A 13703-nucleotide genomic window follows, 5' to 3' on the forward strand; every position below is an offset into this window, starting at 1 on the left:
AGAAGAAGAAAATACACTGATCAGTTACAGCTACTAGTACAGTACTTTGTGCTGGTGCTAAGCATTTGGTTGAGAGCACTTCACTATCACATAACCAATTTCAGTGAGAGTAGAAGATCAGGGAGAGAGTACTTCTGGTGACCTAGTTCTTCCTTTCTTCCTACCAGAATCTAAAGCTTGGGAGGTAGATACCTGCCGAGGTCACTACAACAATGTCTCCTGTGCTGTCTTCCACCCTCGCCAGGAACTCATCCTCAGCAATTCTGAGGATAAAAGTATTCGTGTGTGGGATATGTCGAAGCGGTAAAGTAGTTCATGGTGAATTTAGTACTTGGGATGGGGATAGGTAGAAGCCCTAGGGAGGCAGAAGAAGATAGTAAGGTCCATTCTTTTCTTTTTAACTATACTAAGAGATTTTTATTTGTTTATCGTTATCTTTAGCATTTAGAAAAATCCAACCAAGGACTGTACAGTTTAAAGGAATATTGATATGTCATTCATTACTCTCTACCAGGCACTGGGGATCTCCCAGGTCTGATCTTTATTCCTCTAAATTCAAACAGGGATTTTTTTTTCCTTCCAATCTATGGTAAGTTCAAGAAATGAGGAAATCCAAAAATGAAAACATGCTTGAGGTGAGAAAGCTGAAGAACATTATGGTCTCTTGATCGGATCAGTATTGTTCAATCATCATAGGATCATAGCTTTAGAACTGAAAGGAAGATTAGCGGTCACTGAGTCCAACCCCCTCATTTTACAGGTGAGGAAAAAATCTCATGGAGGTTAAGTTATTTGCACAGGGTCACACTGCTAATAAGTGTGCAAGGCAGAATTTGAACCCAGGTTGTCCTGATTCCAAGTCCATCACTCTTTCCACTATACCATGCTGCCTCAGTAACCTTGGTCATCTTTACTTTGGCATGCTCAATATGTTAGTCCTGGTTTGATTTTCTCAATTAGTTTGTTAGCTTGCTATCTTTCAGATTGAAGATTCCTGGGAAACTGATGATTGTCTTTCTATTTCTTCTCTTCTCCAATCCACAATAGGACTGGAGTTCAGACCTTCCGTAGAGACCATGACCGTTTCTGGGTTCTAGCTGCCCATCCCAACCTCAACCTCTTTGCTGCAGGTAAGAGCCCTTTTTCCTCCCTCTTCATTGTGCCGCAGTTATTCTCCATCACTTTTTAAGTAGATATACAGTAGGTTAACATGGGAGAAAGCAAGATGATCAGAGCCAACTGGTTGGATTTTGTTTCTTTTTACTCCAGTCTTCTTGGAGAAAAAATCTCCTCTTTTCTCAGAGACCTACTTACTTTGAATTGCACTGGCAAATCACATGCTTTCTTTGTCCAGATCCTATTCGGTACTGATCCCTGGCCTTTAGAATCTTTTTTTTCCCCTTTTTTAATATTTTACTTTTTTTCTGATTACATGTGAAAACAATTTTTAACATTTTTTAAATTTTTAGTTCCAAATTCTCTCCCTCCATTTTTCCCCTTCCTCCCTCAGTGAGAAGGCAAGCCATTTGATTTAGGTCAGGGGTTATACATGTACATCATACAAAACATATTTCCATATTACTCATGCTGTGAAAGAAAACCCAGACCTAAAAAAAAAACAAAAAACAAGAAAAGTAAAGTTTAAAAAATATGATTCAGGGGCAACTAGGTGGCGCAGTGGATAGAGCACTGGCCCTGAAGTCAGGAGGACCTGAGTTCAAATCCAGCCTCAAACCAAACACTTGACACTTACTAGCTGTGTGACCCTGGGCAAGTCACTTAACCCCAATTGCCTAAAAAAAAAAAAAAATGATTCAATATGCATTCAGACGCCACCAGTTTTTTTCTCTGGAGGGAGATAGCATTTTTCAGCATAAGTCTTTCAGAATTGTCTTGGGTTGTTGTATTGTTGACAAGAACTAAATCATTCACAGTTGCTCATCATACAATATTGCTATTAATATGTATACTGTTTTCCTGGTTCTGCTCACTTCACTTTTCTTCATTTCGTGTAAGTCTTTGCAGGTTTTTCTAAAAGCATCTTGCTAATCATTTCTTACAGTACAGTAGTATTCCATCATAATCATAGAGCACAACTTGTTTAGCCATTCCCCAATTGATGATCCTCAGTTTCCAATTCTTTGCCACCACAAAAATAACTGCTATATTTTTGTATTTATAGGTCCCTTTGACCATTTTTCAATTGGAGAATAACTTGTATTCTTATGAATTTGACTCCATTTTCTATATATATCATAAATGACTGGCATTAAGAATCTTAAACCACATACATGTAGTTCTCCTTTCAGACCAAAAAGGAAAAGCAGTAGGTTAGGTCTCCTTATGATAGTGGAAGAAGCTAGTAGAAAATGATCAAGTTTTTAAATCTTTTTCTTAGTCTCCTGGGGCTTAGAGATCATGTCACATCTATATCAGTTGAAAGAACTTAGAGCTTTTTTTTTTTTTTTTTTGCCTTTTGGTGAGGCAATCGGGGTTAAATGACTTTCCCAGGGTCACACAGCTAGTAAGTGTCATGTGTCTGAGGCCAGATTTGAACTCGGGTCCTCCAACACCAGAGCTTTATCCAGTCTGGCACCTAGCTGCCCCTGAACTTAGAGCTTTTTAACCTGGAAAATAGAACCCTTGCTGGAAGGAGAGGGGAGGTGAAGAAGACATGATGATTTTCAAGCATTTGAAGGACTGTCATTTGGAAGAGAAATTATACTTGTTCTACCTAGCCTCCAAGAGTAGAGGTATGATTGGAAATTGCAAAGAGGCAGTCCTGAACCCTACCAAGTCTCAACCCTTTCCCTAGCCTTGTCTATTCCTTAGCTTCTGTGTCTTACCAAAGTCAATCATACCTTCCCCTTCCATCCAGGTCATGATGGTGGCATGATTGTCTTTAAACTGGAACGAGAACGACCCGCTTATGCTGTTCATGGTAATATGCTACACTATGTCAAGGATCGATTCTTGCGCCACCTAGATTTTAACAGCTCTAAAGATGTTGCTGTCATGCAGTTGAGGAGGTAAGTCTGGCTTAAAGTTGACCAGTTAATTCTTCTACCTTCCTAACACCAGTCCATAACAGAATATCTCTCCCATGGGCTTTCATCTGGTGTTTCTTTAAATAGCATTTGAGATTTTTTTCACCCACATCACATTTTGGATCTTCTTGGTGCTGCCCAATTTATACCTCAGTATAGTGGACAAGGAAGGTAGTTATAGGTAACCTTGGGAGTGGGTATGTTCAGACCCTCAGGTCTAGAACCATCAATTTCAGCTAGTGACTCCTGGGACAAAGAACTCTACTGCCGTGGTCTTGACTCATCTATCTGTTCTTATGCCTAGCAAAGGAAATTCTCTTTTAATAGAGTACCCCAACTTGGTGACACCACATTCACCTTAAATTGGACCAGCACAGATCAGACTGGGAGATAGAGTTACACGTGTTCTGAGGGGAACGTCCATTTTGTATTTGTTTGATACACAGTCCTCTCCCTCATTCTTCCACCACCCATCAGCAATATATATATACAACCCCAAACCAGAGTGCACAGATGATGTGATAACCCCTGGGACTCCTAGCAAAAGGCACTGTCCTCTCGGAAAGCCAGCTGCACCAGCATGCTGAAACATTAATGGTGACAAACCTTGGCTTGGGGGGTTTGTTGTCCTCTGCCAGTATTGCTGCAATAAAAGTTGGGTTGATATAAGCGTTCCAAGGAATAGAGAAAACTGCCAGAGACAAATCAAGTCATGTTACTCTGTGGTGTCAATTGTAATTGTGTGTAGGAATTTGGATTTCGGCTAGGTTGAACCCACTCCCCTGCAGCCTGTCCTTTCTCAGTTGTTGCCACCACCTTCTGTTCAGTGATTCAGGGTGTACTGGGTTTGTTTTTTAAAAGCTTTTTACTTAGAAAAAAGGACTCAAATTAGAAGGTTAGATGGAAGGAAAATGAATGCAACCTTGAGAGAAATTTAAAAATCCAAAAGCTGGATTTTCTCAGTTCTGTTCTGTGCTTCTTCCCAATTTCCTCTTCTTTGCATCTCCCTAGTGGTTCCAAGTTCCCAGTGTTCAACATGTCATATAACCCAGCAGAGAATGCAGTCCTACTATGCACAGTGAGTAATCACCATTGAGGTGGGCTCTTAAACCTCAAAGTATACAAGATTTAAATACCTTCTCTTTCCCATAGCAACACAGTAGCCTACTTAGATGTTTAGAGTTAATGATCTCTTGAGGATTAGCATAGTGAACATCCATAGGCTCACACCAGGTATAGTCCCATTATCATAAGTGAAGGATTGTTGAATAGTATATACCCTAGGAATGGTGAATTCATTCTTATTGTCCAGTGAAGTATGGAATGTCCTAGATTTTCAAAAGGACAATTTTGTTTTGAATTTTTAGTGTTTAACACCGTGTTTGCTCTTAGCCCAGGAAGCAGTTAACTTGATCTCATTGTTTGGATCAGAGTAGAAGAATGGGTCAGATAATTAATAAGCCTTTTGAAAAGAGATACTTACAGAGTCTCCACGTTACCGTCTCTACTTCTTGCAACCCAAATTGCAGTGAAGTTTAAAAAATATCCCCAGTATTAGTTCCCCTGCTGCCAAGTCAGGAAAATAAGACCAGTGTTCATATTCCACTTTTGATTTATGGGCTCTATTACTAATTTATCTTCTTGTTCCAACCCTTGTTTTTTTAAAGACTAATTCTTCAATGGCAGCTTCTCTTTTAAGTAAACATCTTTTGGTGTTTTTTTTTAATTTACTGAAGAATGCTGGAAGTAGAGAGTAGTGGCACTCTAAGGGAGCAAAACAGATTACCTGCATTCAGCCAATTTGCCCTGAGACATGGAAAGATTCTTTTCCCCTTTCTGTCTTTCAGTTTGATTATCTATAAAATTGAAAGAAGAGTAATGCCTATGGTTATCCTAAATTTTCAGGGTTTGAGGAGGATGAATGGCATTTTATATGTGGGAAAATTTTTGGAAAAGATCCCTACAAACCCTGCCTCTATGTACATTCTTCACACATCTCAGGGCGGGGAGGGTCAGGCTATGTTAAAATCAGATATTCAGAGTATTATATTTTTAGAAAAGAAATGTTTTCTTTGTGTTAGTTTGAAGAGCTTTGCTGTGTTCTTTTGCACTGATAATCTCACTACTCTCTTTTACAGAGAGCCAGCAACCTAGAAAACAGCACCTATGACCTATATACAATTCCCAAGGATGCAGACTCTCAGAATCCTGATGGTAAGCTTTCAGCTGCTCCACTCATTCCAGCCCTACCCCTCACTCACATCATCATCTCTCTTCAAGTCCTCCACCTTCCCTTCCCAGACCACTTCCACATTGCTCATGTCTGTTGGCAGGTGCCGTTGACGACTGCATCATAGGCGACTACATTGTGAAAAATTCATGTTCCTCCCACATTTTATTACCCCAGCTAGATATATATATTTTATAATTTGGTTATTAGAAACTCTCCATTTTCCCTTTCAGCACAGCGTGCTGTCCTGGTTTATTGTCAGCTGAGATGACTTTCACCCTGGTAGTTTCATTTATTTAAAAATCTGGTTCCAATCTGGGAATGTGTCACCCTGGGGCTGGGGATTTATGCTCTCCCATCCACTTCCAGCTCCAATTTGCCTCCCCTCACATGTCAGAAAGATGTGGCTGTTAACAGCCCCAAGCCCCACCTGGGATCTCAGGATCCAGCTGAGACCCTGCTGCCTCCTCCATCACTCCTACCCCACTGTGAACGGCCTCCCTGTCACAACTTGCTGACGTTGCTGATTATTGGAGTAGCTCTGCCTCCTGCTCATGTTCCTCTTCCTGTGGTCCCTCCTGTTTGTCCTGCAGAAGCCAGCAGGACAGCAGTTCAGGCCTCAGATCTTCATTTCTCTATAAACACCTTGACCCCTGCTGGAAGGTTCCAGAGGAGCCTTTTTTGTTGCCCATTGATAGTTTAGATTGGTGGGGCATGTCCCCTTTGGTGGGACAACCACTCTCTTCTGTGGCATTGCTGCTGCTGCTGCTATGGATGGTCACAGAGACTGTAAGGACCTAGATCATGACAGAATGACAACTTGGATGGGAAAAAAAATTACATCTTTATTTTCACTAACCTCTACCTGAAATTTATCATTTCCCTCCATTAGGAAGTTTAAAAAAAAAAAATTCTTCTGAGAAGGGGTCCATAGGTTTTAGCAGACCACCAAGTAGTTCATGACACAAAAATGAATAAGAACTCTGGATAGCTCAGTGATGGATATTTAGGGATCTTTCTAGAACTTCCATTGAGCCATGAGGTTTGCCTCCTCACCAACCTAACTTATTCTCCCTCAGAACTGCTCGACTGCTTATGGAAAATTGGGGAGTTTTAGTTTTGTCTTTTTATCTCTTTTCCTTTTTCTTGCCTATCCTGGAGGGGGACGATGGGATTACTAATTAGCAAAGAAACAGCCCAAAGATGGGCAGCAGAAGGAAAGAGGAGGAGAAGCAAAAGACTTGGATAATCCACACATTGGATCACAAGCTCCTGGTAGTGGAGTGTTGGCTACAATAATAATTAGCCTTGTAAATAGCCAGACACCCCAGGTGTCTGAGAAATTAGGCCAGGCCACTCAGTATGTTGGTCAGTACGCTCTGCCATATTATCTCCTGTTACTGATGGATAAAGGAGCATTACAGTGCATCCTTCTGTTCATCCTCATGCTGAGTGCCCAGACAGTAGGCTCTAGGCATTAAGAAGATCTGTCTTAAATTCATAATCAGCTTCAGTACAAGTGATGTGAGATTTTTGTGAGTCTTCTAAGGGCTGATGGCATTGGTTGAACTTTGTTGTGTACCAACTATGTACTAGATGCTACTCAGTCACGGAGTCCTCCTTCCTTAAGGGCTCCCCTCAGTCAGAGTGCTTTCTGAATTCTGCACCCAGTCCCACAGGGCTCCTTGAGGAGGCCTGCATTTACATGTTAAAAGCAGCAGAACAGCTGCAAGCTAGAGAGGGGGGCTCTGCCTCTCCTCCACCTTGTTTAGCCGCCTATCAGTGGGGGGTCCTGGGCCACCGACAGGCCCCTCGCTGTGCCACAGCTTGGCTAGGAAGGCCCTGCTCGTTAGCTTGACAGAGTGTTCTGTCTCCTAGGATAGGCGGCCCCTTTGCCAGCACATGGCATTGGCTGACAGGCAGCCACTTGGCCTAGGGAAAGAGGATTGGGGGACTGATACTGGCATTTGGAGAAGAATGGTGGGGAAAAGTCACTCATCAATAGCCTCGGGTTATGACTGAATTAGTTAGGAAGCAGCTGAGCTGGCATAGCCAAGATGGCAGCCAGCAGGACTGGTAGTTCCATAGCACCTGACTCTGTCACCTGCCAGTGGCTTACCACATGTCCCTCCTTACTGACCCCCACCCCATCTTGTTCTCCCTAGCCCCTGAAGGGAAACGTTCTTCTGGCCTGACAGCCGTATGGGTTGCCCGAAATCGTTTTGCTGTCCTGGATCGTATGCATTCGGTGAGTTATAACCAAGAAGTTTTTGCAGGGTTTGGTTATCATTGTTTAAGTAAACAGAATTGATTTATTACTACCTTTCTTGTTGAGATTGACAATTGAGATCACAGGCAGATCACCTCAGGACTCAAGCTCTAAAATAAAGTGCTCTTTACTGTAGCCGAAGCCACAAGGTTTGAAAAAATGGGACCCATAATAAAATATTCCTCTCCCCTATTGCTGAGTAAGAAGAATGTCTTACCATGGGGTTTGTAATAGACTCTGGGCCTACCTTACTTCATAAAATACTGTCTCTTTTACCACCACGCTCTGTCAGGAAGCTGTAAAGTAATCAGCCATGTTGTCTTTCTGCTCTTAGATTGAAATCAGTCATATATTTATGTGACTAGCTCTGCAGACTTTCTTTTAAGTTTCTTTGATGAATACAGTCATTGCCAAGCTTCTCTGAATGTCTCCACTGAGGAAAGGGCTAAGAAGAGGGTAGAGTTGGGGTGATATGAAAAGGAAAAAACCCTTACCTAATAACAGATCTTAAGCTCTTGGTCAGCATAAGATTTGTGGAATAATGAAAAGAGAGCACATAACTTATTGAAGCCAAGGAAGTAGCTACTCAGAAAGGAACCTTATGCATTTTTTCTGTACACTAAATGCCTTATCCTTTCATTTTCAATTCAGCTTCTGATCAAGAACTTGAAGAATGAAATCACCAAAAAAGTGCAGGTTCCTAACTGTGATGAGATCTTTTATGCAGGCACAGGGAACCTGCTACTTCGAGATGCTGATTCCATCACACTTTTTGATGTACAACAGAAGCGGTAATTACCCCGACTCCTTTGGTCCCTTAGAGACCATCAGAATCTAGGTTGTGACCTGGGATAAAGGGATGATGTCCCCCTTATTCTGTCTCCTTTTCTTCCTAGGACTCTGGCATCCGTGAAGATTTCCAAAGTGAAGTATGTCATTTGGTCAGCAGATATGTCTCATGTAGCTCTGCTGGCCAAGCATGGTAAGGACTAACTCAGAGCAGGGTCCCTCATCTACCTATACCACCCTCCATGTCCCAACAGGGTACTCATGTCCCTTGCTCCCTGATTCTTATAGCCATCATGATCTGTAATCGTAAACTGGAGTCTCTTTGTAACATCCATGAGAATATTCGTGTCAAGAGTGGTGCCTGGGACGAGAGTGGTGTGTTTATCTATACCACCAGCAACCACATCAAATATGCTGTCACTACTGGGTAAGTTCTCTATATAAGAAAATGTATTTTTCTGAAACAACTGACCTATCTTAGATATATTTGAGATCATTCACATTCCCCAAGAGACTTGGCAAAATCTTGTTACCAAATCCAGTGGCCAGATTCATACTCTGCAGATAAGTAGTCATTTTGCTCACCACTGACTTCCTTCACTCCTTTCATTACATAACATTGCTCTACACTCCCCACCAATATCTTTTTTTATGTCACCTTCATTTTCAAATATATCCTTCTCTCCTTCCCTCTCCAGAGAACCTTCCGTTATGACAAAAAATAGAAAAGAAAGCAGTTCAGTAAAACTAACCCAAATATCAACAGTCTGACAGTGCATAGGATTTCCCGTACCCATCATCTCCCACCTCAAACAATAATTTTTTCTAAAGGAAGACGCAGAGTTCCTTATCCTATCTTCAGTCTACATGAGAAAGTAAAATTAATAATATCAGCATGTAGTATCATCCTCCTGGCATAAATTCTTACCTCAATAACTCAGGTAGCATTTGGCAGGTCAAGGATAGATGGATTAATGAGGCTGGATAGGATTTAGCAGCATAGTAAGGAGGAGTCAGAACTCCTTGTTTTTCCTCTACAGCAGGGCATACCTTAGACCTGAAACTGTTTCTCCACCAGTGCTCATAACTGTGTTTTCTTCTCCCTCTCTTCTCACCTTTAGGGACCATGGGATCATCCGTACCCTTGACTTGCCAATCTATGTCACACGGGTGAAGGGCAATAATGTGTACTGCCTAGACCGAGAGTGTCGTCCACGAGTGCTTACCATTGATCCCACAGAGTTCAAATTCAAGCTAGCCTTAATCAACAGGAAATATGATGAGGTACGGTGAAAAAACAGCCCCAGGGCAGAGGGGACATCTTTAAGTAAAATCAAATGTAAGAATTGCTACTTCTCTTCTGAGCAGTCTTTATCACCATCCCTGCTCCCACAAACATACTTCTAGGTACTGCACATGGTGAGGAATGCCAAGTTGGTGGGCCAGTCCATCATTGCCTATCTCCAGAAGAAGGGCTATCCTGAAGTGGCACTGCACTTTGTTAAGGATGAGAAGACTCGATTTAGTCTGGCCCTGGAATGTGGCAACATTGAGGTAAAGCCACCAGTCTCTTGGAATATCAGGGCATGGATTGGTAGTTGAAGAATTGGATAATTGGGTTTGTAAATGGTCCTGGGTTTGTAAATGAAGAACCTCAAATACAGTTCAGGATTTTTTAAATGATAAGCTGTATTACCTTTATGTTTGTGTTGTCTTTGTCTCCTACCTTTCTTTATCTTTGTCTCTGTGAGTATCTCATAACCTGTGATATTTCTGTTTTCACTTTTTTTTGTTATTCCCAAGACAGGAACAGGATAGTCAAAATGGAGAACAAATCCCAGCATTCATTGTTCTGCTTCCTCAGGTAGAGAGAGGAGTTTATTAAATTCCTCTTTGAAAGGAGTCCATTAAAATGACATAATGATGTGAGATGTTTATCACATCCATTCAACTCTGAATATCTGCCTTTTTAGTCTTTACGAGACCTCGGGGCAGCTCAGTAGCGCAGTGGGTAGAGCACTGGGCCTGAGTTCACATTTGACCTCAGACACTCAGTCACTAGCTAAGTGACCCTGGGCAAGTCGCTTAACGCTATTTGCCTTAGTTCCTCATCTGTAAAATGAACTAGAGAAGGAAATGGCAAATCACTCCAACATCTTTTCCAAGAAAACCCCAAATGGGATCACAGAGTGAGATACAAGTGAAAAATAACTAAAACAACAACAGAGACCGCAGCTGAATCACCTTTAAGGACCTAACAATACAGCATGCAGGGAACAGGGTAAACTAAGTTGGAACTGATTCTATGGAATTCCACAGCTTCTCTGATATCATTTCAGTGAATAATTTGTTGAGAAGCTGTACAAGTTAATCACATAATTACTTGATTTGAGAGTTGAAAGGGACCTTAGAAACTGTCAAATCCAAACCATACCCAGAAGGAATTCCCACTATATCAGCCAAGTGGTCATCTAGCCTCTGGTTAAATAACCTCTAAGGAGCAACCTACCACCTCTAGAGTTAGCCCCTTCCACTTTCCCTAGCCCACTCCAAGTTGTAGAGCTAGACAGTGGCAAAGCTGGTGTGGTTCCCTGACCTGGATCACGAATCCCTGAGAAATATACATATGACGGGGTGATTTCAATCAGACAGAATAAGAGTAAGATCTAATAGAGTTGAAAGTACAGCCAGTGCTCCAGTAACTTTACTTGAAGTCACCTTCAGAGTTCCTAGGTCAGCAATAGTCACTCTTAACCTCTCAGTTGTATCTCTTGGGATGTCCTCAGATTGCCCTAGAAGCAGCCAAGGCTCTAGATGACAAGAATTGCTGGGAAAAGCTAGGAGAAGTGGCCCTACTCCAGGGAAACCATCAGATTGTGGAGATGTGCTACCAACGTACCAAGAATTTTGATAAACTTTCCTTCCTATACCTCATCACTGGCAACCTTGAGAAACTTCGCAAGATGATGAAGATCGGTGAGGTCCTTAAAACCACGGTTGGAAAGAGAGGGTCTGTGGAGGAGGGAGGAAAAAGAGAAAAGAACATGACCTGATGTTTCTTCTTATCTTGTGCAGCTGAGATCCGAAAAGACATGAGTGGCCATTATCAAAATGCCCTGTACCTAGGTGATGTTTCAGAACGTGTGCGCATCCTGAAGAATTGTGGACAGAGTGAGTTTAAAATACCTGTCAGGTCCTTTAGACTCTTAAAGAGCCAGTGCTTTCCATTCCATAATACATACCTGTTAGGTTGAGGGATGTGGTATGTTTCCTTTTGTATTCCTCAGGAGGCCTGCCATCACCGGGGGGAGGGGGGGAGGGGAACGGGACACACACATATACTCAGATCAAAAAGAAGGTGCTGCCCATGACTTTTAGGCCAGGAATGCTTCCACAGGAAGAGCAGAAGTATCTGTGTTAGTGTAATACAGGAGTTTGAGGGGCTTAGAATCCGAATTCCCAAAAAATAGATGGGTAAAATCCCTCTCTTAAAAGATAGACTAGCTCAGTTCTAGAACCAGCTTCCTGCAAATCTCCCAGATCAAGAATGATCTATACTTTATCCATACCATAATAACCTGACCACCTGATGCCCCAAGGAGGATGTCATTCGTGTTTGTAGGTCTGTTGGATTGTGGTGTCCTGGTAAGTCAGAGGAAGGGGATGAGGTTGGTGTACTAGAAGAGCCACAGGTTAAAATGGCAATTTAGGAATCAACTGGTAGAGAAGGTAATGATTCTGCTTTTCCCTTAGAACTGTGCTTCTCCCCTCAGAACCTACACGCCTTTTTATTGCTCCAAAAGGAGCTCTCACTTCTCAGGAAACCAGAAAAAGAAAAGATTCTCACCAGATAAAACACTAATGTCCAGGTTAAGGGGTAGAGAAAGCTGATGTCTAGAATTGAGGTCTATTTCCTCCACAGAATCCCTGGCCTACCTTACAGCTGCCACTCATGGTCTGGATGAGGAAGCAGAGAGCCTCAAGGAGACATTTGACCCAGAGAAGGAGACGGTAAGTCCCAGATTAGGCTCCTTTGATCTGGATCAGGGGGAAAGTCTGAGCTCCTTGAAGGGACTTTGGTGTATAAATCTTTGAAGGTTGAGGGTAACATCAATGACCAGAGTGGACCCCAGACATTTTCCCTTTTTTTTTATAACCTTGTACCTATTCTTGATCACCCTTCAGATTCCAGACATTGACCTTAATGCCAGGCTGCTTCAGCCACCTGCACCCATCATGCCATTGGACACCAACTGGCCCCTACTAACTGTTTCCAAAGGCTTCTTTGAGGGTTCTATTGCCAGCAAGGGTAAGCATACACTACATCCATTAGCTGTCAACTATCTATTACCACTTTTTGTTTGTTGAAGTAACTGCTGCATAGGTGCTTAATAAATGTTTACTGATTGATTAATTGGTAGAACTCAGTGGATATTGTCAGCAGTCTACCCTTTACTTTGGCTCCATTCGGCTTTTTTTCTGGGTGGACCCTCACGGGACACAAGCCTCTGGAAACATGAAGCTGCCTGTACCAGACACTGCCTTAAAATGCAGCTTCATCTGCTTCATACTCTGTTCTATGGAACTTTGAAACAGCAGTCATGATTTTCCACTTTCTGTATTTGGGTGTTTGATCTATTAGTCTATCTGTTCTTGAGAACTCAAAACCATATATACCCTGAGAACTATAACTTCAAATTCACTTCATCCTTATCCTCTCCTTGATAAGAGGAACATGTAGGTAGATGTAGACAAAGTACATCTTTTCTCTGGTTCTGTTTTCTAACTAGGAATATTATGATCTGCTCCCAAGACATTGATTATAAAATACTTCAAGATCTTCTAGTAAAGAGTCCTGAGAAACAGCCTTCAGATCAAGTATACCCCAAAGAAATGAAACCCAAGCTTCCTTGCTTGAGGGCCTTTTTCTGTACTCAGGAGGATTCTACCTATATAATGTGCATGATAATAGAAGTAGGGAAGAGAAAGGAAGGCCTGAGAAGAATGCTTGGTTTTAATTTCTTCCCCAGAAGATGTAGGAAACTTAGAGAAACTTAGGGAAGAGAAATAGTGGTAATGGAAGGGTTACATGTGAGGTGTAGAGGAGAAAATTAAGATTGAATTACTTGCAAGGAAAACTGAATAAAGATATGTTTGTGAAGAGTAGCTTAGTTCTCTAATGAATCTGAATCGTAGTAAGACAGATTTAGGCCAGATTTTAGAGAGAAATGAGACTATAAGAAAGGGGTTATCATCCTAGGGTTTATCTGGCACAGAGGCCAATTTTTAGGAGCTTATAGGTTGGTTCTGTTGCAGCTCCTGTTCTTATTTATTGTGAAAGTTGGCCCTGATTGCAACATTCAGCACA

The 13703-nt window shown here is 41.9% G+C and overlaps 1 protein-coding gene across 1 annotated transcript in view; it reads left to right on the top strand.

Moving 5' to 3' along the window:
• Positions 1-13703, top strand: part of COPA (coatomer protein complex subunit alpha) — a 38358-nt gene that overhangs the window by 16826 nt on the left and 7829 nt on the right. The window contains exons 9-23 of the mRNA XM_027840054.1: positions 168-303; positions 1048-1130; positions 2879-3029; positions 4059-4125; positions 5186-5261; positions 7443-7525; positions 8198-8337; positions 8443-8528; positions 8624-8762; positions 9457-9619; positions 9743-9889; positions 11122-11311; positions 11411-11506; positions 12258-12346; positions 12521-12644. Of these exons, the coding sequence (XP_027695855.1) occupies positions 168-303; positions 1048-1130; positions 2879-3029; positions 4059-4125; positions 5186-5261; positions 7443-7525; positions 8198-8337; positions 8443-8528; positions 8624-8762; positions 9457-9619; positions 9743-9889; positions 11122-11311; positions 11411-11506; positions 12258-12346; positions 12521-12644 (1770 nt within the window). The remainder of the gene's footprint in view (positions 1-167; positions 304-1047; positions 1131-2878; positions 3030-4058; positions 4126-5185; positions 5262-7442; positions 7526-8197; positions 8338-8442; positions 8529-8623; positions 8763-9456; positions 9620-9742; positions 9890-11121; positions 11312-11410; positions 11507-12257; positions 12347-12520; positions 12645-13703) is intronic.

Source organism: Vombatus ursinus, unplaced genomic scaffold (genome assembly GCF_900497805.2).
Source record: "Vombatus ursinus unplaced genomic scaffold, bare-nosed wombat genome assembly UNPS02014838.1, whole genome shotgun sequence".
Classification (NCBI taxonomy): domain Eukaryota; kingdom Metazoa; phylum Chordata; class Mammalia; order Diprotodontia; family Vombatidae; genus Vombatus; species Vombatus ursinus.